Source organism: Micropterus salmoides, unplaced genomic scaffold (genome assembly GCF_014851395.1).
Source record: "Micropterus salmoides isolate LMB-PRFRI ecotype aquatic unplaced genomic scaffold, ASM1485139v1 Ms_hic_scaffold_9, whole genome shotgun sequence".
Lineage (NCBI taxonomy): Eukaryota > Metazoa > Chordata > Actinopteri > Centrarchiformes > Centrarchidae > Micropterus > Micropterus salmoides.
In genome coordinates, this window is record NW_024044681.1 from 19,810,198 (window position 1) to 19,829,507 (window position 19,310).

The window sequence follows — 19,310 nt, forward strand, 5'->3', positions numbered from 1 at the left end:
AACCACAGCAGCTCACTCTCACCGGGATGCCAGCACCCCCAGTTTTCTACTTTCACTAATCACAGCAGCCAGCTTTAGTTTGGGCATCTGGGACTGAGATGCCAGTGCCCCCTTGCCCCAATCCCAACAACTATGGCAGCTCATCCTAGTCTGGGTTTCTGTCACCGGGATGTCAGGATATTTAGCATTCTAGCTTTCCTCCACAGCCCTTGCAGCAGCAAGTTCTGTCCATATTTAACTCCGGCCTTCCGTCTCAACCCATTCTAGCCAAGAGGCAATCATCAACTTCACCCCATTCACAACTAACCCTTTTAGGGTTTTTTTCCTGGGCAACTATCATGTTTTTCCCAAACGATGTACAGTTTTTTTTTTAAATCTTCTATTATCTAAAACGACTTGCTGAAATGGGAAAAAATTCTATCCAGGGGAGCATGCCCACAGACCCCCCGAGGTTAGGCTAAACCCATAGACTGTATATAAGATATGGGCATAGTCATCGTGACGTCACCCGTTGGTTTGTGGACTACTGTTTTGAAGCATCGAGTTAGGCCGATAGGGCTCCGCCATGTTGAGTTTTTGCAACCAAGAAGTGCCCGGAAGTGACAATACGGCAGAGCTAACGGCCGTGTGCGGAGCTAGCTAGCTTGCTTAGCTAGGTGCAATTGTAACTCACGTTAACTGTCATTTTAACTGGGCTTAAAACTAAATGTACTCACCAGAGAAAGTAAACAGCCAACTCCTAATAAGCTTTTTCAAAGGTGCTGGTTAAATTTACACAGCGCCGAAGGTACGAGTCTGCTCTAGCCTGATTGACAGGTCGCTATGGTAACGACTTGTCAATCATAGATAATCCCGCCCTGAAACATACTCTGTTTGTGGTCTAATTTAAAATAAATGGGACCATAATTTACTAAATGAACATCATTTTGTATTGAAGAAGACTTGAAACTAGCGACTGAGACCATAAACTCATCAGGAAAGTGTTTACTAGGGTAATTATTCAGCTGAGAAGTAGAGAATGTCATTTTCCCATTATTTCTAATGGAGCCGGACTTCTTTTTGAAACCAGAAGAGTCGCCCCTTGCTGGATTTTCAATAGAATACAGGTTTCAGGGACTTCTGCATTCGCTTCATATTGTGGATCAGAAGCTTTCCGCTTGGCTAAACCCCAAATGTTTACGTCTGCTGTTGCACCTGTCTTGGACTCTGTAGGGTTTATATGTTTCCAGCATCACCTCTGTTGCCAGTTTATAATTTGTGAAGAATGAAATGCTCTTTCTTAGCCACTTACTACCAAATTATGTCATCATCCGTTGGCAGGAAGTAGAGATTATCAATGACTCAATGCCGAGAAATGTGTGGTGATTGGCAGGGATGATTGGTGATGATATCATCTGAGAAATTTCAGCACTTCTGGTTTGGATGGTGATGATGATGTCACTGCCATTGTGTGAAGGCTGTGTGCATGTGTGTGATATCATCACGTCCCACTATGAGTAATGCCTACCCCAATCAGCACAAGGATCACACACAGGCCACACACAGTGTTCTGGCAGAGCTCTTGTCCAGCCGCTGTGTTAAAGGCCAGACATAAAAGTCAAATGTCACGGTTGTAAGTTTCTGTTCACCTTGCGGAAACACAGGATTCAGCCTGAGCGTCTGTGCGACAAGCTTCTGCCAAACAGCTGACAGCAGGACGATCTGAAACCACACAGCACCGCGTACACTGTTAGGGGAGGACAGGAGAACGGTGTATGTTGCAGAATGAATGTATATAGTATATATAATGTATACAGTAGACAGTATACAGATCATACAGGCAGTTGAATATATGTTTTCTGATGTAATTTTAAAGTAATAAGATCAAGAGATATTTTTTCATTGTTTAATAGTTTTTGGATTTGTTGTTAAGCATTCAGTGAAAACAGCAGGACCAGATAATATAGGAATTAAATGCTGATTTGTACCTTGTCTTCACCGGCCGTACAGTGAAAGCAGAACGTCAGCAGCACAACAGCATCAGCTGCAGTAAGGAGTCACACTGGATCTGTTCAGCCACAGTCATGCTGTACACTCACTTTTTGGCATTTCTCATATACCAATGTACAATCATGCACAAATAAGACTATATAAGACTAAGAATAAAATAGACTTGAAGACATCCTTTGAAGCAAAAGAACTGTGCAACACTGCTACTTCTCCCTTGTTGATGTGGGTGTGGGTGAAGCTTACTCGTTAGCACACTGCAAGAATAAGCAACTGAAGCTGCTACTTTCTCCAACAATCTATGTGACTTTGTGTCAATTTGTTTGTACCTCAGGCGCCCCCCTAGCTCAGGGCTTAAGACACCAACTATGAACCTTAACGTCCCGGGTGAGTCAGACCTTTTGCTCCTCTGTCTCTCTCCCTCATTTCCTGTCATCTTTCTGCCGTCTATGATAAAATGCCAAATATTTTTTGTACCTGTACTCTTTGAGGCAGGGGTCGCACAGAAATGACAATACTAATCATCTCTTACACAGACAGGTTTTCATAGCTACACATCCACCTGTAAAGACCCACCCTGACTGAAATCTGTCTTTTGATTTTTGTAAAAGCCAATACAAAAACACTAAAGAAAAGGAGAAAAGCTAATGGCAGAAAGGCATAAATAACTTATTAAACTGGCCATAGACAATAACTAAATTAACTAAATCACTCTCTTAAGTGAGGTATGACTGACCGGAAAGAAGGTTGTTTTGCAGGATCTGAAACTACAGGATATACTTTTAGTCATCGGTCCTTACAAGTGTGTTTTCAGTCTGCTGACACAAAATTCAGTGAACACAGCGGACACCTCCCCAGTCAGCACCGTGGATGGCAGCCATGACACCGTTGATGAGGTTTGTGCATTTCTTTATGAGTTAAATCGTGCTATTACTACAAATGCTAACCCTGTTCTGTCACAGTAATGGAAGAGGACAGTGGAGCAGCGCGAAGGTCTTTAATTTAATAAAGGTCTCTTAATTTGTTTAGATCTTTATTGTCATTGTGCTCACAACAGTGAAGTCAGTGTGCATAAAAGTTCAATAATTATAAGTAAATAAGAGCACCAACATACATACTTTTATGTACCAACCAGGAACAGTTTGAGACTGGCCAACCCTCAGATCACTGGATGACCTGCTCTGCGACTTGGCTGAAAGTTTTTATTTATTCCGCACAAAATTCTTTTCCAGAAAAACATAAAGTGCATCAGTTACTACATCTCCATATCATTTTATCACTAAATTCCAGCCCAATATCAAGTGATTAGAACAGCAGATGTAGGATTTTGACCTGAATCTATGTTGAATCCCTACTGTGTTATTTCAATCATCATTAAAAACTTGAAAAACAGACATAGACTTACGAGAAATATGTATCACTTTAACCTCTCAGGGCAGAGCTCACTCCCCCATAATCCTCTCTATCTCGCTGAGTGTTGCTGTTGAACCCCAGCCAATTGAATAATGCCTCTGCCTAGTCAACCAAGTGAAGAGTGGGTGTATGTGTGTGTGTATGTAACTTAACTCTTGATATTAGCTAATTTGTGAATATTTGAGCAGAGGGAGCTTACAGCACACAAACACACACACACCCCTAGTGTTTTTACAGTTTCTCAACATATCCCCAGTGCAGCCCTCTGAAGCTCTCTGCTGCCAGCTGAATGCTCAGGCAGGAGGTCTGCAGCCTCCGCTGACCCCCTCAGCGACCCGTGGGAGCCTTTTTTCAGAGAACTGTGGCTCTAGTGTGTAACACTGAGCACTATGAGTGGTTTGATCTCCTGCTGGTCTCCTGCTGCAGTAAACACAAAAACACACCACCAGGGATCGAACAGTTATCAATAGTTCATCAACTGCCATGAACTTTAACCCTTCAATGCAGATGCACTAGTAGACTCCGCAGCCTCTTCAACATCTTGTCAAAAAAATTATTTTCAGCAATGCTTGGTTGAATAAAAACTCTCTGTATTTTTGATGAAAGCTAAACAACCTTTTTTTTTACTTTCATCAGCACAATGGTCCAACAAGCACATTTTTATGCATATTTGAGACATTGGATACTTCTGGTGGGATTTCAGCCAGTTTCTTACAAAAACCAAAGAACTTTCCACGAAAGTTACTTGCAACCTAAAGAAAAAAGGAATTGCTCAACCTTTTGGGAGAAGAAATATTTACACAAATTGAGACCACAAATTGTTAAAGGTTGGTGGAGTATTTAATTTTGGACAGAGCCAGGCTTGTCCAACTGATTCCAGTCTTTATGCTAAGCTAGGCCAACTATGTCGCATTTAACCGAGGTAGGACATTCTGCTGCAATGAGGGAATCAGATGCAGGATTTTGGACATATTAAAGGTAAAAGTAGAAATGAGACTACTCTCCATCTAAATCCTATAGAGGGCAGCATATCAAGTTGTAACTGCGGCTAACTGCCATTAGCTAGTTAGCTCTGTTAGCCATGCTGACTGAGTCCGGAATGGGCACCAGAACCAGAGCTCTCTCCCAGTTGACAGAACACAGCCTTCGAGGCCAACGTAGGCCAGTTTGACAACAGGAAATACAGTAACAAGGTGATTTACAGCAGCTCTGACCTGGACTCTCAAGGTACAAGTGGTATTACAACAGAGTGCAGGCAGGGACTGGCTGGTTAGCGTGCTAAATTCAATATCTCTGCAACACAATGCACACATATCTTTTGCCGTGACGCTAAAACTGTTACTTCCTCACATTCTGTTGATAATGTTAATTTTTTAATGTTTTAAACTAAAGTGTAAAATCAGTGTAAGATCTAGCCAGATCTTACATACTGTACCTTTTAAAGACCAAACACACCAATGATTCACCTACACAGATGTTTTAACTTACATTGCTTGATCAGACCTCTTCTTAAGGCTTTGTGGGTGAGTTCAGGCTGGTGTTTGGTGGCAAAACAACTGTGTGGGTGTGCAGGGCTTCTAAAGTATGTTTAATTATAACAAAAGCTAAAAGAATTCAGTCTTTGTGAAATTAATTCAAAATCAAATAGACTTGCTCCAAGTGTTCATCCATACGTTGCTAGTAGATAAACTCATTACTCATAGCCACATTTCCAAAAACTTGATGTATTACCCTAATGTCACCGACCAAAAAGCGTTACCTGCCTGAAAATGCCTAACCATTTCAGTCTTTACATTCCTGATTAATGAATGCTGACAGAAAATTCAGGTCAACACATGTCTTAGAATTAATACCAGTTCAATACAGTGGTTGAAAACAATTTCTGGGGATTAAAGCTTCCCAGGCACATAAAACAGCCCTATGTTTTAAAAAAGAACTGCAAAGAGCAGCGTGTCACTTGGGGACTTGGTGAGACAATGAAATCCAGGCCAATTTTGAGTTAAAAGTTTGAAGTCTTGTCATACTCCAAAAAGCTGCAATGTGTAATATGAAGATGGTCTTTACAACTCTGGAAAGTTATTATAATCATCTTAGAAGGAAATCTACCAGGAATATGCATTGTAAAGCTGAGACAACTTTTTAACAACTTAGCTGTCAGGGATGCTGACTGACAAGTCTTTATGGCTGCTTTTTAGACCTATGAGAGTCGGATATCCTGCCTTTTTTCTAATTTACTGCATAAAGTTGTGGAAAACATTAAAGACAAATACTATTGGAAATATCTGAATCATCATGTTTAGGAAAAACTAAATCTTGGTGACACAGGAGTAACTGAACTCCCAACACACACTTTATGGCTGACAAGAGTACTTTAACTCACTTCACTCATCATCTCCTAATCTGTACTCACACACACACACACACATGCATACACTCACACACAAACTCATAAATTGCACTGTAGGTTGACCACAACGCCACGTACACAAATATGTGTTTGCCATACTGTATGCAAGCTCTCTCTCTCCCACACAGGAGTGGACACACACACATACACTCACGTCCAACTGGGTTGTTTTTCTAAGGGGTGTTTATGTAAAGGAAGCTGGATCCTGAAACTCTCTGCATACTTCACATTTATGAAGGTTGGAAACGGCCCGACTGCTGATATGATTACACGAAGAAGCAAGCAGGAAAAATCTCTGACATTCTCATATGGAAGCCATTATCCTTTCTCAACATCACTTTCTCTCTCTGTTTATCTTTACCTTCTCTCCCCCCATTCTCTGACTTTCTCTCTTTCATTCTCGTAATTTCTCTTCTCATTTCTTTCTTCTCAGTTTTTCACATGCTGTTTGTGTTTACGAGTGTTTTTCTTGAACAAGCTGCATGCATGTGTATCTGCCGCCTGCTGTGAATTGTTTTGTGTAGACACAAGCATCAGAAGTGAGGCACACAAATAAACACACACACACACACAAGTATAGTGGAATGGTTTGATTAATGGCTAGTTGGCCTGACTTTTCTCTCTGGATCAGCCAGTGTTAGACATTATAAACCCATAATTCACTATTAACACCCCACCAGATCTATGTATGTGTGTGTGTATGTGTGTCTTTCTCATAAGCCCCCTCCACCCTTCAGTCCACTCCCAAATGACATCAGAAGAGTGAGGAGTGAGAACACAGTGCATGACTGACAGAGCCCAGGACGAGAGACGGGATAAACCCTGATGCTCTGTGTGTGACTGTGTGTGTGTGTGTGTGTGTGTGTGTGTGTGTCTCCATGCGTGCGTGTGTGTATGTGCATGCGTATGTGTGTGTGTGTGTGAGAGAGAGAGAGAGAGAGAGAGCTCTCACGCCCTGGATGCTGTAATGACACAATCATCTCTGGCTGAACAGAGTTGGTGTAGACAGAAAACATATACACAAACTGCCACACGCGCACACGCACACACACACACACACACACACACACACACACACACTGAAAGTGAGGTCCACCCTGCCTGACTGCAGCTCGGTTTCCAAACATTGCATCAAATTCCCAGAAATATGACAACAGAAACCTGAGAGGCCAGAGTTATTCTGTCGCTGACCTCCAAGCCCTGCACAGACTGGGTATGTTTCAAACTCATTTTAATCTGATATTTTACCTGATGTATGAAACTGACTGTCCCCTCTTAACATCAATATCTATAACATATTATTGATGATCAGAGCTCCAAAATCAACAATTTCGACAATCAGCATGTCCTGCTTTTCTGAGGTACACATTATTAAAGTGTTGTAAATCTGTCTTTTTTTCATAGTTCTGACCATAATTACTATAAGTTACAGGGGTGGAACTACATGTGTTCTACTATTCATTCTAATTAACAGGGAAATGTTGTACATTTTACTCCGCTACATTTACTTGTCAGATACTACAGCTACTAGACACTTTGCAGATTAATGGTTTTAAATATTAAAAACATATAACGAGCATTTAAAATGCAACGCATTGTTACACAAAACCACCCAACAATAGGCAAAAGGTAAACTAAGCTCTACAGCCAGCTAGATCATTACAATGCTGCTTGTATGTTAATGAATCTGTAATTATAATACAATTATTGTACACTGTAACACTGACGGAGCCCATTTTCCTGCATTGTGTAGCTCAGGAGGTAGAGCAAGTGGTCCATGGATCACTGCGTTCCTGGCCGGGTCCTGGGCATATACTGAATCCCAAATTCCCCCCAGCTGATCAGGCCAACACCTTGCACTCTGTGTGTGTGAATAGGTGAATGAGATGCAAAATTTGTAAAGCACTTTGGATAAAAGCACTATATAAATGCAGCCATTTACTTTACAGCACATTATGCTGATAACACAGACTTACTTAAAGCAGCCATAATCAATATTATTACAACAGTGTAACGAATGATACTGTGAAAACAATGTGATAATGTGAAAAAGGTCTCTTATAGAGACAAACCTATGAAAAATGATCACCTGAATCTTCAACTCCACGAGCTTCAGATCATTGTTTAGCTGTCCAGTCATTAGCTTTTTGGTTGGTTTACTCTCACCATAGCCTCATTTTTGGCCACATCAGGCAGCTGATTTCAGTTAAAACCTACTGTGTGCTTGCTCAGCACCAAACTGCAAACAGACACTTTGTACTGCTTCTGTTTATTGCCCCCTCAGACTTATTTTTAGACTTGTTTTGCTGCTTCCTAGATCTCAGCAATTAACTCACTAATACTAATATGCATTAGGCTATATTACTGATATGATTGATTACAAAAACTAAACAAGATACAAGTTGTAATGAAATGGTATTTTCCTTTAGACTTCGTCTGATGACACAACATAAACAGTATGCATTATTTTAAGTAGCTCCAGTCGCTGGTTAGCAAAAATAGAGAAACAATATAAAAGCCACTCCCAGTATAAAAAACAGATGTAAATGTAATGTACATGTAAGAAAAAACTGAAGCCTTTACAAAAAAACATGCTGTGGCCTGTCCATCTCCCATAAATAGAAAAGACCAGGGTCTATTTAGGAAAACTTTCACATTTGCAACACAATAGTCCGAGGTCTACCGCACATCACTCCACCAGAGAGGAGCAGGAGGTAAAGAAAGACAGACTATGAGAGCAGAGACACGGGGAGAAACAGACACACAAAATAAAATAACATCTGGCACAGACAGAGGGGTCAAATGCCTCCTGGACTTCTCTGGAGTCTTACATTGTTTTACTCCTGTGGTTGCAGCATTGAGTTCTGGTTTGGGTTAGGTCTGATATGTTACTCTACTGAAAACATTGGCGTTGCAGTGGGACAGCCTGGGAATGTGGCGGGGAAAACACAAGAAAAATGAGCTGAGAAATGTCTGTTTGTTTGTCACGGAGAAGAAAAAGGAGCGTGAAACCATCAGAGTTCAGCTCAGGGGAAAGTCTGAGCTTTCATTTACTCTGAGCCCTTTCGTCTTTGTGGATTTGTATTTGTGGGCTTGTATGTATAGAAGTATGCTTGAACTTCTAGCTAGAGTGAGGGCGGGTTTTATCTCCACCCTGCGGTGTGAGTGGTGGTTTGCGGTCTGTGTTGATGGATTGATGAAGGCTGCTCTCCTGCAGTTGGTTGAAGGGTTAATCCATCATTCACCTGTCCAGGTGCACAACAGACATTTACTCTCCTCTCACCTCATCTAACTTCTCCTCCTCCCTACACCTCAAACCTATTGCCTAATGATTTTCTTCTGCTAATGTTGACTATATACTCAAATATAAAGCACTTTTTGCATGTTACATTCTCAAAATAAGCTTTCATTAGCCCACCAGAATATTGTAATGACTTGTTTTTTGGCCTACCAGGGAGAAATATTGACCAACAGCTTGTCCAAAATGTTGCAACCACATTACCACATTACAATCTACCCCACATTACTAGTTCTTAAATGTCTTCATCTGCCTGCTGTAGTGGCCTTACACCACAGCATTCAGTACGTCTGACATGCTGAACAGCTGTGACTCCCACAGACAGCTCAGGTCTATCACATACCCCCAGGACACAATCAAAATCTGCTGAATTGGCATATAGTTTTGAGGTGACGGAGGGGTCTGCTTGCTGACCTGACATCTGCACTGAATCATGCTCATTCAAGAAAAACATATTGGCTCACAACCTACACATGATGCAAGAGGGAGAGTGTTTTACATTTTGCTTGTTTAGACTATAATCCTTAATTTAGAACCTGCATCATTACTGTCATGTAGAAATGAAAGACTGAAATGTTTGCATGTTTTCTGTCAATACAATACAGTACAAATTTTGACATTTGAAAAAATTTTTCAATGTGCTTATAGTTTTTCTTTCTGTTAAAATACACAGAGGTTTTTTTGAAAATAAAATAAACTTGAACTGTGCACATGCTGTACATTTGTGATTTTGTACTGTAAGTCAAACATGGCAGTGCGGCTGCTGGCAGACCGCCACGCTAAAAATGTATGTGCTCGTGGTACTGCAAAGGGTTTCGGCACTAGCATCCATCACGTGGCTTACATTAATAGAATATGCTGCAATCCCCTCTCTGGCAGATCATATAAAACAATTTGCATCTTATGTATGTCTTTCAGAAGGATTTTCATATGGGCCTACAGGCAGACAGACACATGTTTGGTCAGTACGCACAGTACACAACAGCAACTGGATGTCAGAGAACAGGATCACCCACGTTGCAGTGCAGGAGCAGCTTTTCAAGGTATTGCGTTGGCCTTACTTCCAGTGTTTCTGAGCAGCACCTGCAGTCGATTGTGACTGTCTGGCACCTTTCATGGGCCTGAAGTAGAGGTGCAGGCTACAGTCATCAATTCTTACCAACTCGATTGTTGCAAATGGCAGCATTTGACACACCACACAAATAGCATTTTAGTTTGCATGGCTACAGAATAAACTCATCTTAGCAGCATCACTACCTTGTTTACAACAACCGAGAAAAGCTTGTCTTAAAAAATATCATCTTAGGAGACTTAGGTTCTATTATAACACACAACCCTGCAGTCCTCTTGTACAACAACCTCTTCCCTAGTTCCCTTTCTCCTTCTCTTCCTTCACCCCCTCACCCTTTTACCCAGTGCTTCCCTCCATCGCTTGTCCCATTCAATATATGCTGTAAACCAGTGTACTATGTTGGTGGTGGTCCAAAAGAAACCACACACACACCACTTTCTGTGAACCATGTGGAAGCCATTGGTGTGTAATCTGTTGTAATTGTGTTGTATTTGAGAGAGAGCTGGTCTACATTACCTACTTCATTACCACATGTGTGTGTGTGGGGGGAGGGGGGGGGGGTACGCTGCTAAGTACAAGAGACAGAGGGAGAAAAGGATAAAGCAAGAATAGGGAACAGTGAACACCAGCATGATGAGACATTATTCACACGTGGTCACAGTTTTCTATCCATTATCTTACATCCCTCTGAGACATCTGACCATGCCATACGCATACACGCATATACATTCAGACCGGAACACATACACGCAAATCCATACACCATTACACACACAGATTGCATAATTACACATAATGGATTGATGGCTGCAAGCACTCTGAACGTAAATCTAGCGTGTATGAAAGTACACAGACCTCACTCCGTGTAGTTTACCTGTAAACAAGCTGAAACGAGCCATGTAATATATGCTGCTTGGTTCAAGTGATCATCCAAAGAAGAGTGAAAGAAAAAGTGTTACATTATAAGTCTAGAAAGGAAGAAAATTAACAATGTGAACTTGTGTGCCTTGTAACTTCTGAATGATAATATGTGGCTGAAACATATTAAACACAGAGCTAGAAACATATTACAGTATTGTGAAGTATTGGGTCAATCAGTACTTCTGTTGAGACAGGAGCACATTTTCTCCAGTTTAACAGTTAGTTTTCTTGCCTACAAATAGCATAAGGTTTTTAAACAATGCTATCACTCTCTTTTCAGCCATGCTAGCAGCAGTGAAATATCTCAACATCTATCTCACATTGGCTGTAATAACTGCGGACACCTAAGGTGCTTTCAAACAGCAAACAATTCTCAGCAGCAGCAAGGAGAGGGTGGATGGTAAAAAGTATTGGATCAACATCCATTCAAAGTCTGATTATCAGGTATGTGCCATTGCCAAGCTTTTAAATTCAAAGATGAAAACTATTTCCATTCCCTGTATATATTTTAATTTAAACAATAGTTTATTTTAGTTTAATAGTTTATCTATAAACTATACTGACATGTTCTTATATACACTATATTGACAAAAGTTTTAGGTCACCTGCCTTTACATACACATGAAAGTCAATGACATCCCATTCTTAATCCGTAGGGTTTAATATGGAGTTGACCCATTCTTTGCAGCTACAACAGCCTTAACTCTTCTGGGAAGGCTGTCTACAAGGTTTAGGAGTGTGTTTATGGTAAGTTTTGACCATTCTTCTAGAAGCGTATTTGTGAGATCAGGCACAGACGTTGGACGAGAAGGCCTGGCTCACAGTCTCCGCTCTAATTCAGCCCAAAGGTGTTCTGTCGGGTTGGGGTCAGGACTCTGTACAGGCCAGCCAAGTTTCCATACCAGCCTCGTTCATCCATGTCTTTATGGACCTTGCTTTGTGCACTGGTGCGCAGTCATGTTGGAACAGGAAGGGGCCATCCCCAAACTGTTTCCGGAGCTGGATGCAGCTGCTCGGCTACGGAAAACCCTTCCATGAAGCTCTCTATGCACTGTTTTTGAGCCAATCCAAAGGCCACATAACGTTTGGAGGTCTGTAGCTATTGACTGCTGAAAGTTGGTGACTTCTGCTCACTGTGTGCCTCAACATGCGTTGACCCCACTCTTAGATTTTATGTGGCCTAACGCTTTCGTGGCTGAGTTTGTGTTGTTCCCAAACACTTCCACTTTCTTATAATACCACTAACAGTTTACCGTGGAATATTTAGTGAGGAAATTTCACAAATGGAGTTATTGCACAGGTAGCAACCTATGACGGTACCACTCTTGAATTCACTGAGCTCCTGAGAGCGACCCATTCTTTCACAAATGTTTTTAGAAGCAGTCAGCATGCCTAGTTGCTTGATTTTATACACTTGTGGTCATGGAAGTGATTGGAACACCTAAATTCAATGATTCGGAGGGGTGTGTAAAACATTTGGCAATATAGTGAACACTGAAATGGTTATTAGTTGATGTAATTGTTTCTCCTATCCAAACTGGCCACAAAGAAATCCCTTTCTAAAAGCAATTTAAAGGAAACGATATGCAAAAATCCATTGTGAAGTTCAGCTAAAGCTAATATGAAGATTCAACAGTTTCGTTAGACTAAAAAGTGGATTTCATCTAATCAGTTCTCACTCCCAACACATGAAATACAGCAACTTGATCAGTGGCTGTAAGCTTCAAACTATGTCGCTATAGGTGCCCCTCTAGTGTAAATTCTGGCAGTGTTGCTTGATTTTTTCTACAGCTAACCATGGTGACTGTTTCACAAAGTTAACCATGCATTTTATTTTGAAAGTCTAACCACTCGCTCATCGTCAACCGCTTATCCTCTGTACAGGGGCATGGAGGGGCTGGAGCCAATCCCAGCTGACATTGGGTCGAAAGGCAGGTCGCCAGTCCATAGCAGGGCCACAAAAGTGTAACCGGATGTTGCATTTATTATTTGCTTACTTCACCGTGGAGTCCTACACATGCACAGCGGATGCTAGAGGGTGTTATGGCTGTATTTTCCTTTTCTATCCTTGTTCTCCTTCAGAACAAGTGCTACAACTGATTACTGAACAAGGTCCACCTGGCCTTGGAAGGCGGGCTTTAAAAGCACCTGTGCAAGATTCAGAAGAGAGGCTTTTGATTTGGGACTGCTGGTCTTGCTGCCTTTCAGCTGGGGAATGTTGTGTTACGTCTGTGTTTTTGGTGTTCTTGATTTATCACCTTGTTGTGTTAATACATTCCCTTGATTTGGTTGTTTTAAAGGTGTTTACCTGTGTTTAGTTTGGGGTCAGTGTTGGAGATTTTTCACCCCATGTAGCCACCAAAGGGTGGGGAGTAATAGAGGGGTACATAGTGTCATACTTTGAAGCTTAGGGCCTCTGACCAAGCTGCCCACGATTTGGGAGTGAGAACACTTCATCAGAGGTTACAGCCTCTTTAATATGAAATTCCTATTTGTGCTTCCATGAACAGTGTTTCTTTGCTGAGCCACAGCAAATGGATTGTGAGACAGAGCAGGAATGTGATACTAAAGAGACTGAATAAGTTCAGACTCATAAGTTTCAGCTGAACTTTACATTTTGTACTCTTCTGAGTTCTGAGTAAATTGTTGTTGGAGATCATCTAACATCAACACAGGTGCAGATGACGATAAGCAAAAATTTTCTGAGAAGTCCAGCCAACTACCTTCCTCATCTTCGCTGGTCTGAGATCAGTCCCCCTGGGTGAATCCAGAGTTGAGGCTCCTAGTGGCATCACTCACAGAAGTACTCACCGGTCAGCCATGCCAATGCATCAGTGATCGATGTACTGAGTTCCTGGCTGAACACTCACCTTCATCTATCCTCAGAAGAGAGTACAGAGGGGTGGAGGAGAGAAAGATGAAGATGTAAGGATCAGCAGAGAAGCAGCAGAGCCAGAGAGAAGAAGATAGGCAGAAAAAAGCATTTCTCTCTGTGACCTGCAGAGTGAGATAAATAGAAAGAGCACTCTGATACATTAGCTGATGAATGATTGAGCTAACACCTCCCCCAATAGCCTTCCCATCACCTTCCTCTTCTACATACATCCTCACTCCCTCTGTTTATTTATTTACTTCAGCAGAGCAGCGTGGGACCAGAGAGGGGAGGTGATGAATGGAATGGAAAGTCATACAGGGCAGGAGCAGCATTTGGACTCTGCGTGTATGAGTGTGTGTGTGTGTGTGTGTGTGTGTGTGTGTGTGTGTGTGTAGTTCTTCTCTCCTTGTGAGAATGAGTCTCAGGCCTTTCAAGAAATGACATTTTTGCAGAGTGATGTAACTTTGGTCAGTCCACACTTCTGCCAGAGGCCAGTTTATGTATAGTAAATAGGGGGTTTAAGTTTAAAGATGAGATTAGAGCAAGCAGTTACCACCTGGAGCCAAATGTTGAAGCTATTGTGGACATGCACCAAGATTCAATTCCTCCAAGAAAAGTCTCACTGCACTGACGTCAGTGGGAAATACCCAAACCTTTCTCTCAAAAGTCCAAAACAACTTGTGGTCCTTCTGGTGGATTTACTCATTAATTTTTAAAAACAGTGCTGTGGAAATACATTGAGATCTGTGTAGTCAAAGACACAATGCTGAGTCACAGGATTATCTTTGTAATCCTAGTGGTGTTGTTTATATGAAAGGTGCCAAAACAATGTTGCCAGTTGGGTAAATCTCCCTCTTGGCAAATGTGTAAACATCTGTACTTTAAATAATTAAATATGAATGTCACTGTAAATACCATGTATTAATGTGGTACAGCTAACAGAACAAGTCAGATTGTTTCAATGCACTGCAATGAAAAAAGCTCTGCCCCAGATTTTAAAGGAATAGTCAAACATTTTGTGAAACACGTATATTTGCTTTCTTGCGAGAGTTAGGTGAGAAAATTGATATCACTCTCAAAAATATAGTCATAAATAGAGTCTATAGCAGACCTGGGCAAACTACGGCCCGCGGGCCACATCTGGCCCTTTGTACGTCCCTGTCCGGCCCGCGAGAGGCCAATCATAAATTACAACATAAATTAAACTAATATATGTTGTGCGTGCAATACAACTGTGGCGCTTTTATTTTGAAAGCGCTACGTTTGTGTTTGTGTCTTCCGTGTGTACGCACAGCTCCCACGCACACGCGCGTAGGTGAACAGGGACAAGTGATGCTAGCCAGATTACCCCAAGATGTCAGCTCACACTAAGAAAAGAAAAGTTGATAAGGAATGCCGCGTTTTCAACAAGACATGGACTGCCAAGTATTTCTTTACAGAAATTAAAGGTAATGCTGTGTGCTTAATTTGTGGTACACAGGTCGCTGTGTTGAAAGATTATAATTTGAATCCTCACTACACCACCAAGCATGAGGAGAAATACAGAAATTTGACTGACAAAGAGCGCGCAAAGGAGTCTGATGCGTTGCTAGCAAAACTGCAAACCCAACAAGGCCTTTTTACCAAACTTCACACCCCCAGAGATGCAGCCGTCAGGATAAGTTATGTAATTTCTCACAAAATCGGCAGAAAAAGTAAGGCGTTTTCTGACGGCGAGTTCATTAAGGAGTGCTTATTGGACTCTGTTGCACTGATATGTCCGGAGAAAAAGGCCGCGTTTGAGAACGCGTCACTCTCCCGACGCACCGTAACGAGGCGGGTTGAGGACATCGCTGGGAACTTGGAGCTTCAGCTGAAGAACAGAGTGGACGACTTTGACTGTTTTTCTCTGGCTTTGGATGAGAGCTGCGATGTACGTGACACCGCCCAGCTCCTCATCTTCTTACGTGGGATAACTGCAGACTTTAAAGTCACGGAGGAGCTGGTGGCCATGCAACCACTGGTAATGACTTGTTCACAGAGGTAAATGCATGTTTGGACATGTTAGGACTGAAATGGGACAAGCTGGTAGGTGTGACAACAGACGGTTGTCCAAATCTGACAGGGAAAAATGTTGGCCTTTTAAAGAGAATGCAGGATAAAATGACAGAAATTAACCCTGTGCAGAAGTTGACATTTTTGCATTGTATTATACATCAGGAAGTGTTGTGTAAGACAGTGTTAAAAATGAACCATGTTGTTGATGCTGTAACTAAAACAGTTAACTTCATCAGAGGGAGAGCATTAAATCACAGGCAATTTGTTGCACTTTTGGAGGAAAATGAGCTTGAACATGGTGACATAAGCTATCACTGCACCATCAGGTGGCTCAGCCTAGGCAAAGTGCTGAAAAGTGTCTGGGATCTGAGAGACCAGATTCAGGATTTCTGTGTGAAGAAAGGACATGACGTCCCAGAGCTTTCAGATGAAGACTGGGTGACAGACCTCGGATTTGCTGTGGATGTGACTGCACTCATGAACGAACTAAATGTCAAACTGCAGTGCAAGGGCCTTTTTGTGCATGAGATGTACAGTGCAGTGAAGGCTTTCATGAGAAAGTTGCAGCTTCTCTCAAGCCAAGTGAAGGACAACATTCTGACCCACCTGCCAACACTAAAGGAAGCCACAAGATCAGCCGATCACCTCCACAAGTACTCAACCATGTTAGAAGCACTGCATGGAGAGTTTTCAAGGCAATTTCAAGATTTCAAAACTCTTGAGAGTGAAATGCACATGGTGTCTTCTCCCTTCAACTGCAATGTGGATAATGCACCAAGTGATGTCCAGATGGAACTCATTGACCTGCAGTCTGACACGCTTCTGGCAGAGCACTTCAAGTCAGTCTCACTGCTGGACTTTTACTCCTCCCTCAAAGAGGAGAACTTTCCACACCTGAGGAGGCATGCTCAGAGGATTCTTGTCCTGTTTGGATCTACCTATGTATGTGAACAGACATTCTCAGTGATGAAGTTCAACAAATCCAAACACAGATCCTCTATCACTGATGACCACCTCTCAGCTGTCCTTCGCATAGCCACCTCAGACATTCAGCCAGATTTCAATGCACTTGTTCAAGCCCAGAACAGACTGGATTATTCTCACTGAAGAGGTAAAATGAGGTGGAAAACATTACAAGTTTTTGTTTGTTGTATTGCTGTATTCCTATAAACTTGTTCAGCTGTTTGTTGTTTTTCATTGTTTGTGGAGATGAATAAATTAAGTTCAAGTTATTGTTGGTGTGGCCCTCTGACACAATTCAGGTTTCTCATGTGGCCCCTTGTAAAAATTAATTGCCCACCTCTGGTCTATAGCCATTAGATGCTTAGCTTAAATTAGCTTAGCATAATGACAAAAAAAAAAAAGCCTACCAGCATCTCTTAAATACACTAATTAACAGGTTATATCTTGTTTAATCCGCACAAAAAACAAATTGTGAAGGAGATGTTGTAGTTTTATGGGAAATTAAGCTCCGAATATTTTTCTGCAGTCTTGTTGTCACTGTGAGGTGTCCAGACAAACAGCAGAGACTCCAGGAAAGAGAAACAGCTAGTTGGTTCCCCCTGCTTCCAGTATTTATGCTCAGATAAGCTAACCATCTCATGTCCTTCAGTACTTTGCAAAATGTAAAACAATTCCTTTAAAATGTGCTATAAAAGTCCGTCATCAGCAAGTCAAGACAGTCTTGCAGACTTTTAAAGCCTTTCATGCAAGTTTCTCTAATCGTATAATGTGACATTGAGAGCGGGAATGACTTAAAAACCTGGAAGAACAAGAAAAAGAATAAGAAAATAAGTACATATAATCAAGAAGCAGTAAAATTATATATATATATATATAGTGTTTCAGTGTTTCTCCATGTGAGGGACCAGGCAGTTAGGCATGAGGAGTCAAGAGGGAAATTTAAAGCAAAAGGGTTTTATTTACCAAAAAAATCATTACAACAAAAGATAAAGTTTTGGGCCCATAAAAGAGGTCAAATAAACAAACAAACAAACTAAAGCTCTGAACATAAGAGACTCAAAAATACAACTGACCTACTATACAACAAACAAAGGGGACTTATATATTGGCTGATCAGACCAATTTTGACACACAGGGGAAGACTAACAACAACACTACATCATAACTGCAAACACAACAAAACTTATGTAAAAACTTATTCCAAAAGAAATGTACATTTACTTAACCTTAACTCAAAAATACTCAAATATAATATAAATCTAAACCCCAAAATATTTAAGGAGAGAATAAAGCCACCCCCCAGACATAGCAAGCAGTGGTAGTGTCCAATCAGGCCACCTCTCCTATAAAGCTGCTCCTGCTCCGAGCACCAACCCTTTAAGCCAGCAGACTTCCTGGATGTGGCATCCAACACTGGTAAGCTCGGAAACAAGAATTATAACAAAATGAAAATCCAAAACTAACTAATGGTGTGTGTTCCAAAAGATGCTTCTGTATAGTCAACTAAAATAAAGTATGTTAAATAAACTAAGTGTCCTGTAAGCTTATTTGTAACCAAATAAATATTTACTACAAACTGTCTAATGTGTATGAATGTATATAAACTAATCTTAAAGAACACAACAAAGTCAGTGCATGAGGTTACCGCTCTTCATCTGGTTGTGAGGCCACGGCTGTGGCCATCACACTCCAATTATGACAAGATGATTTTCAACAAAAGTTTTATCATATGTGATTCAACAACATAACTAAGAAATTCCTCTGCTGATGATAAAATTAATTTTTATGCCTTTGTTGTTAAGGTAACATGTGATGTCAGAAAGTGCTGTCACGGTCCTTGCAGCCTCGTGCACTCACACATTTATGTTGAGTGTGCTGGTGAAGTCTCTGAGGGTTCAGTGCTTACACAGAATGGGATGGATACTGAGATTGGCCAGTGGTGACAGCGTCAAGTTCATGCTGGTTAGATACCAACTCTAACCTTAAGGCTTGTGTGTGAGTAATTTCAGTTTACTCAATCAAATCTCAAACATTATTTCATTCAAAAATTGAGCCTTTCGGGCAAGACCTCCACATTGAATGACAAAATACATAGTTTGTACATGCCCTCTAAAACAAGTGTGTGCCTTCCAACACTGTTACAAATCACTGTTGAAAAATAAATAAATTTTATGATGTGACCATGCTATGGTTGAGGTTTGGTTACATTTGAACATGATGTGGTTAGGTTAAAGGAAAGATCATGGTTGGGATTGCCACTTTGTTAAAGAGGTGGTATTATGCTTTTTGGCTTTTTTCCTCTCCTTTATTGAGTTATATAACTTTTTTGTGCATGTAA

At 41.2% G+C, this 19,310-nt stretch overlaps 1 protein-coding gene across 2 annotated transcripts; it reads left to right on the forward strand.

The window, feature by feature from the left end:
* The first annotated feature begins 1,026 nt into the window (after nucleotides 1-1,026).
* Nucleotides 1,027-18,047, forward strand: LOC119895380 (general transcription factor II-I repeat domain-containing protein 2A-like). 2 transcript variants are annotated; one of them, XM_038708480.1, is made up of 5 exons: nucleotides 1,027-7,019; nucleotides 10,023-10,147; nucleotides 11,378-11,541; nucleotides 11,754-15,254; nucleotides 15,288-18,047. In XM_038708480.1, exon 5 carries the CDS (start codon nucleotides 16,013-16,015, stop codon nucleotides 17,114-17,116), a length of 1,104 nt encoding a protein of 367 aa, XP_038564408.1. In that variant the 5' UTR covers nucleotides 1,027-7,019; nucleotides 10,023-10,147; nucleotides 11,378-11,541; nucleotides 11,754-15,254; nucleotides 15,288-16,012; the 3' UTR covers nucleotides 17,117-18,047. The 2 variants fall into 2 exon arrangements, with proteins under 2 accessions (XP_038564408.1, XP_038564407.1); XM_038708479.1 differs by having other exon boundaries at nucleotides 11,754-18,047.
* Nucleotides 18,048-19,310: the final 1,263 nt, after the last annotated feature.